Source organism: Drosophila elegans, unplaced genomic scaffold, assembly GCF_018152505.1.
Source record: "Drosophila elegans isolate 14027-0461.03 unplaced genomic scaffold, ASM1815250v1 contig_476, whole genome shotgun sequence".
NCBI classification, from domain to species: Eukaryota; Metazoa; Arthropoda; class Insecta; order Diptera; family Drosophilidae; genus Drosophila; species Drosophila elegans.
This window is the reverse complement of record NW_024545863.1, coordinates 25,659,486-25,666,843: the sequence shown is the minus strand read 5'-3', so window position 1 is coordinate 25,666,843 and position 7,358 is coordinate 25,659,486. Positions and strand designations below refer to the sequence as shown.

Here is a 7,358-nt window from a genome sequence, read left to right as displayed (position 1 = left end):
AGGGTATGTTCGGCTTGGTGTGGCTAAAGTGCAATATTTTAAAAACAAAAATGTAAATTTTCTTAAAAACATAAAAGCAACAAGTTTTTGAGTATCTATATTTTATAGTAATGGTTTTTAACTAGGGTTAAGCAAATAAAGAATTATGTAAAGTTCTAGTGGGAATTAAATAGTTCCATCAAATATAAAAACCCCAGTTAATCTGTTTGATATAGGGTGGTTGACATATAGTTGTATATTTAATTGGCGGGCGATAGTATTGATACCTTTTTAATAAGTCTAGTGTTCCATATTAAAAAAAATTTAATAAATAATTTATTTTCCACAAATAATTTATTCTCGAAGTAAATAAAGTGTAATTTAAGAACTATGGTGGCAATGCCATATATCTAATTATCTCCGTTAAGGGGAAGGAGCAACTGAGGTTAAATAGTTGTAAAACTTATTGAAAATTGCCAATTTAAATTAGTCTTGGTAGATATTCAGTTGTAGCCTACAGGGTGAAAATTGTGTAAGCAGAATAATAGAAGAATATTAATATCTATGGGGTATTATTAGTCCGGTTTATGGAGTCCAACTTTAAAAGTTTCAGAAACAAAATCAGAAATTTGTAAATGACCTCACATTAAAATTATAAACTCCACTCCACTTATTGTTTTAAGTTTTAGCGTTTGCATTTAATCAATTAAAAACAAATATTAAGTTCCTTGCAAAATCAGAGTACATATAGGTCCATGGATCTTAACCAATCGAGTTTTATTCATTAAAAGTATGTTTTGGAGAAACACGGAAGCCTGGCTTCTGTCCAGCTCTCTTTCATTTAGTAGCTACGTCCGAAGAGCGTGTAGAACTTGGGCTTGTTGGTGCAGCCGGGGCTGATGCACTTGTCGCTGGCCGATATGGGGGCCGGCTGGTCGAAGGGGATGCACAGCGACTTGGCGCCCATGGCTGGAGCTCCTGGCTCGGCCTCTTCACCGCGGGCGCTGTCCGCCTTGATCTTGTCCTCGCAGCTGATCTCGCCACAGAAGGGAGCCAGCAGGATGTTCTTCTGCTCCAGGAAGGCGCAGAAGTCGGTCCAGTTGGTCACCTTTTTGGTGTGACTGGTCATGTCCTCCTGCGCCTTGGCGAGCATGGTCTCGTGGATTGTCTCGAGCAGCGCGGGAATCTTCTTCTCCACTTCGGCCAGGGGGATGGTGATCTTCTGGCCGGTGTCGCGACGCACGGCTACGAGCTGCTGGGCCTTCAGGTCCTTGGGACCCACCTCCAGGCGCAGCGGCACTCCCTTCAGCTCCCAGTGGTTGAACTTCCATCCGGGCGAGTAGTTGTCCCGGTAGTCACCCTCGCAACGCACTCCAGCGCCGACCAGGCGCTTCTCCAGCGCCTTGCACGCGTCCAGCAGTTGCGCACGCTCGTCATCCTTGGTGTTCACGGTAATGCCGCAGGGCACCACAATGGCCTGAATGCAGGCCACATGTGGGGGCAGGACCAGGCCCTGGTTGTCCGCATGCACCATGATCATCACGCCAATGGTACGCGTGGTAATGCCCCAGGAGTTCTGGTACACGTACTTCTTCTGCTGCGTCTCAGGGTCCTCGTAAACGATTTCGAACATCTTGGAGAAGTTCTGGCCCAAGTGGTGACTGGTTGCTCCCTGAATGGCCCGACCAGAGGCGGAGATGAAGGCCTCCACGGTGGTGGTGTAGTCACCGCCCGCGAACTTCTCCTTCTCGGTCTTGCGGCCCTTGACCACGGGAATGGCCAGCAGGTGGGTGTAGACCAGGGCGTACAGATCGAGGATGTCCAGCACTTCCTTGTCGGCTTCCTCTTTGCCGGCGAACGCAGTGTGACCCTCCTGCCACAGAAACTCGCGGGTGCGGAGGAAAGGCGTTGGCTGTTTAAATTCCCAGCGCTGTGACAAAAAAAAAAAAAAACATAGTATTAGTTATTTGTAAACATATCACGCTTTATCCGCTGAATGCAAATACTCACCACAACGTTATTCCACTGGTTGAGACGGATGGGCAGATCCCTGTAGGACTGTACCCACTTGGCGTAGGCGGGATACATGACAGTCTCGGAGGTGGGGCGCACGGCAATGGGTTCGGCCAGGTCGGAGTCTCCGGATTTGGTCACCCAAGCCACCTCGGGAGCGAAGTCCGCGATGTGCGTCTTCTCCTTCTCCAGCACCGCCTTGGACACGAAAATGGGGAAGTAGCACTCCTTGACACCCATGCGCGTAATCTCAGCATCAAACCAAGTCTTGATGGCTTTCCAGATGGCGAAGGACCAGTGGCGCAGGATGTAGCAACCGGACACGTCGTAGTACTCGATCATCTCACCCTTGGTAATCACCTGGGAGTACCAGTCCGGCAAGTTTTCCTCCTTGGTGGCCTCCAGACCCAGACGGGTCTGCTTCTTTACAGCGCCGGAGGCTTCGGCAGCAGGCTCCTTCTTCACAGGCTTGGCTGGCTTTGGTTGAGCCTCCTTGGGCGCCTTCTTCGCAGATCCTCCTCCAGCGCCGCCTCCGCGTCCGGCCACGGGGAAATCGGTGCCCGTGACCTCCTTGTACTTGGCCTTGAGAGCCAGCAACTTGGCCACCTCCGCGTCTATCACCTCCTTGGCTGCCTTGTTGCCCTTGGCCGCACGCACCTTCTCCCCTTGAGCATTGATCTCCTGGGTGAGCTCATCCTTAGCTGGCGATGCCATCGCAACGGGGCTGACTTCTTTTTTCACCACAGTGGGTTCCGCTTTAGTTTCTGGAGTCCAATCCTTACCGCTCAGCGTCTTATATTGCGCTTTTAGAGCCAACAGATTCTTGACCTCTGGATCGATTAGGTTCTTGGCCGCCTTCTCGGACTTCAGTTGCCGGATCTTATCGCCCTGGGCCTGAATCTTGCCCAAGACACAGACTACGTCGCTGCCTGAATCTCCACCAGTGAGATCCACAACGTCCACGGCGGCTGGAATGGGTGCCACAGTACCTGGTTTCCACTCCTGACCGGTCAGGGATTTGTAGTCCGTCTTTAGAGCCAGCAAAAGTTTTACCTCGGCCTCCACCAGGGATTTCTCCGATTTGGCCGACTTCAGTTGACGGATTTTGTCACCCTGTTGGGTAATCTTGTTCAGCAAAGTGTTCACAGCAAGCGCAGAAGCAGGTTCTGGGTTCTTCTCCTGCTTGACTTTCAGGGTAACTGGCGCTGGAGCTGGAGCTGTGGTGCCTGGCTTCCAGTCACTTCCGGTAGCTGCTTTGTAGTCTGCCTTCAAGCTGAGCAGCGTCTTTACTGCAGCATCAACTGTGGCCTTATCGGCTTTAGCTGACTTCAGCTCACGCACTTTGTCGCCCTGGGTAGTAATTTGGCTTAGAATCTGGGACACCGAATCGTTGGCCGTAGCAGCAGGAGCAGGTGATGAAGCTGGTGCGGCAGTGGGAGGTACAGTGCCTGGCTTCCAATCTTGACCGGTGAGAGATTTGTACTGAGCCTTCAGTTCTAAAAGTGTCTTCACAGCGGCGTCGATCTCTGGCTTGGCAGCTTTCTTTCCCTTCAGATCTCTAACCAAATCGCCCTGCCTTACAATGCTAGCATTAACCGAAACGGCGTCGTTGGCAGTGGGAGTAGAAGCGGTCGCAGCAGCGGGTGCTGGAGCTTGACCTGGTTTCCAATCTTTTCCGGTAGCGGTTTTGTAATCCGCCTTCAGGGCAAGCAGCTTCTTTACTGCAGCATCGATTTGATCCTTGGCTGCTTTCTTGGATTTAAGATCACGCACTAGATCGCCCTGTTGCGTTATTTGACTTTCCAATTCGGAAGCTTGGCCGGAGGATTTTGTAGGAGAGGATGCCTTTTTCTGTAAGAAATTAAAAATATATATGCAATAAATAACAAAAGCGTAATTGCTGCAACGTCTTCTTATTTTTTAAAAACTTTTCTGCAACGTCAGCAAGGGCGACAGTGCATTAATCTGCGAGCCCCTCTTTCAATTTGGTGTCTTACTGGAGAAACACAGGCAGGCGATAACGATCCACACGCTTCGTGGTTCAGCATAAAACTGGTTTTGGCCCAAGAAGAAGACTATGGCGAACCAACGCGGCACAAAATAAAGAGTAGGTGGAAGAGCTTCAGAGCGACACGGTTGGAGAGTGAAAAGCATGTGTAAACTCAAACAGCTGATATTGTTCATATAGTGAAATGAATACTTCTATGTCGAACTTTGTATACCCTCTTAAGCAACTTAATTTATAAAAAAAAAATACTTTTTACTATGAAGCGAAAATAAAAATGTAAAACTGTTTCAAGCCAGTTTATAGAAATGATTTTTAGTAACTCACCGTAGCCTTGGCATCCGGCGCATTTATTTTCAGGCCCGAGGTGGGCACATCCTTCGTATGGCCGTCGGGAATGGAGAACAAAACAATGGGCGAGGGGACACTAGTGAAGCCACTGGGTGGAGCATAGGCGTTGTCCACTTTAAAGAAGCCACGCCTCTGCAACTGGATGATATCACCTTTCTTGCATTTCTTCAGCTCAGGATCGCCAAGCATGGCGACCTCATCACGGGTCTTGTGGCCGATGAACTGCTTAAAGTCCTCGTCCTTGCCCAAAACAGCTTTACTAATAATGTTGTCGAAGTAAACGCAGAATGTGGGTGGATAGGCACTGGCATCGTCTTCCACAGCCAGCCAGGTTAACTTGAGGGTCTTCTTGAAGTCCTTGTTGTCCAGGTTGAGTGTAGCATCAACAGAAGTGATGGTTCCCGATGCATCCTTGTTCACCTTCTTGATGAGGATGTTTCCCCAGTTGATGAAGGTGGCGTTTTCACCTTCCTTCAATGCTTCGGCATCCACGTAGTCGATGTAAATCCGGGGACCCAGTAAGACTGTCTTCTTGCCCAGCGATTCATCCTTGGGATGAACGGACACCTGGATCCTTTCCACCTTGGCACCTGCCACATTAACCACAATGCGCTTCTCCTTTTCCAAGGCAGTGTAACGTGGGGCAATCGGATCGATCACCTTCTTGTTGAAGGCCCAGATTTTATCCCAGTTCATGAAAACCACCGATTTGCTGCTTCCCTGGGCAATGATGAACTCCTTCAGCCCCTCCACAGTCATGCCGCGACGGATGATTCCACGCACCGTGGGGAAGCGAGGATCATCCCAGCCATCAACCAGGCCAGAGTCCACAAACCAGGTGAGCTTCCTCTTGGAAAGTACCGTGTTGGTCATGTTCAATCGACTGTACTCCCAGATGTACGGTTTTCTTAGCTTCAGGGCATCAATGAACCAGTAGAACTGATCATCACGGTCATGGTACTCAGTGGTGCGCAGGGTGTGGGTCACATTCTCGATGGCGTCCACAATGGGGCAGGCAAAGTCGTAGGTAGGATAGACCCTGCAAAGGTAACGTATTTTATACTTGTTCTAATTGAACGTGGAGGTTTACTCACTTGTATTTGGTTCCGGTGCGAGGATGCGGCTCGTTCTTGCAGCGATAAATGGTAGGATCGCGCATACAACCGTTGGCCGAGGTCATGTCGATCTTGGCGCGCACGCAGAATTTTTGACCCTTCTCAGAGCCTTTTACCATCTCTTCCCACAGGGAAAGATTCTTCTCAACAGCTGAGAAAAACAAAGAAAAATTAACACAAATTGAAGTTGAGTATTGAATATTGAAAATATCTATCACTGAGCAATCTATGAAATCCTTTTATTGTTAAAGCGGATAGTAAACCCATAGCAAGATCTAGAATTTAAGATAAACTTACAGTTAGAGCGATTGGCCGACTCCACGCGCTGTTCGCGTTCCAGCTTCATCTGCTCCGGTGGCGTGTCGTCCACGTAGGCCTTGCTCTCCTTGATTAGCTGGACGCAGTAGTCCAGCATCAGGTCAAAGTAGTTGGAGGTGTGCGTAAACAGGTCCGGCTTGATCTGCAGCTGCTCCAGATCGCCGAGGATGACGTTCTCGAACTCTACGGTCTCCTTGGCGGGATTTGTGTCATCAAATCTCATGATGAGCGTGCCCTGGAAGGCCAAGGCGTAGTACTGATTCAGCAGTGCCGCCTTGGCATGTCCGATGTGCAGGTAGCCGGAGGCCTCTGGCGGGAACCGGACCACCACCTTGCCCATTTCGGCACCGGGCAGGTCCACGAACTTGCCCTCCTGCTTGCGCTCGCCCGTTTTGGCGGGCGTCTGCTCCTTGGAGGCCTGCGGGCTCCTCTTTACCCTCGCTCCCTCTGGCAGGGATTGCAGGACCTTCTGGATCAGCGGCTGCGCGGTGATGAGGTCATACCAACGCTGCACATGCTGCGGAATGCCCTTGGCGGCTAGGAACTCATACCGCGAGTGCATCTCGTTAAACAGCGCAAAGTCGGCGATGGTCAGCTTGTTGGCCACCAGATAGGTCACCGGGGCAATGGACTTGTCCAGGAAGGACAGCGCCCAGGAGATGTCGTCCTCGCAGGTCAGCGAGAAGGACAGCCAGTGGTCAATCTGTGTCCGTTCGATGGCCGTCTCTCCATACAGCTTGTAATCGGGAGCGGCGCGGGCCAAAGCGCGGAGGACATCGTTGTTGGAGTGGCACACCAGCAGGCGATTATCGGGAAACTGCAGCGAGGTCTCCTCCTTGCTCCACACAATCTCCACGGGTACCGAGCCATTGATAAGGTGCGCCGTCGCCAGGCCACCTAAGCGAGTGAGTCAATTAATGTCACACGATACGAAACTGATGCAATAAAAGAGGGATCGGATGTGTATATTGTGTACATAAATAGACCCTGATCCGGATATAACCTCACTAAGTGCACATCTTCCGGGCGGTGAAGGTCACTGCAGCTGGCATCCTTTGGGAACTTACTTATCGGTGGATTATTGAGGTTCGCTTTGAGCTTTATTGACATCGTGCCAGGTTGTTCTCTTGCAATCTAAGTGGAAATGACGAAATTTCTCGGCTTGTTAAACGGCACGAGTACGGCCAGCTGCTAACGTCTACACAGACCAATAGAGATGACCGAAAGAGCTGCAGTTCCCTTGCGATAGTTGCCTGTGACTGGCAAATATCGCTCCGCTTAAATACAGTTAAACCATTTTTAATGAATGAATAATAGCCTGATTCCATTGCCGCATTAGTGGACTTTTTAAATGTGCCTGATTCCATTGGCGCATTAGCATTTAGTTAATGCTACTCCGACATGTGAGTGGCACGAACAGCTGATCTGGGCTTGTTTACTTTTGAATTTTGGCAAATCCAAAAGAAATTAATTAAAATTAATGAACATGAGTGAGTTTACTAAACTCTGTAATGCTCAGCAGGACTTCCATATTGCGACCGAGACATTTGCCAACTTGAACGACAAAGAAGAGAAGC

The 7,358-nt window shown here is 49.7% G+C and overlaps 1 protein-coding gene across 2 annotated transcripts; it reads right to left on the bottom strand.

The window, feature by feature from the left end:
• Window positions 1-314: 314 nt before the first annotated feature.
• LOC108136820 (bifunctional glutamate/proline--tRNA ligase) lies at window positions 315-7,013 on the bottom strand. 2 transcript variants are annotated; one of them, XM_017258224.2, is made up of 6 exons: window positions 6,849-7,013; window positions 5,761-6,678; window positions 5,443-5,614; window positions 4,325-5,387; window positions 1,990-3,843; window positions 315-1,909 (listed from the first exon to the last, which is right to left on the bottom strand). In XM_017258224.2, exons 1-6 carry the CDS (start codon window positions 6,889-6,891, stop codon window positions 821-823), a joined length of 5,139 nt encoding a protein of 1,712 aa, XP_017113713.1. In that variant the 5' UTR covers window positions 6,892-7,013; the 3' UTR covers window positions 315-820. The 2 variants fall into 2 exon arrangements, with proteins under 2 accessions (XP_017113713.1, XP_017113714.1); XM_017258225.2 differs by lacking the exons at window positions 4,325-5,387; window positions 5,443-5,614; window positions 5,761-6,678; window positions 6,849-7,013 and adding an exon at window positions 3,990-4,080.
• Window positions 7,014-7,358: the final 345 nt, after the last annotated feature.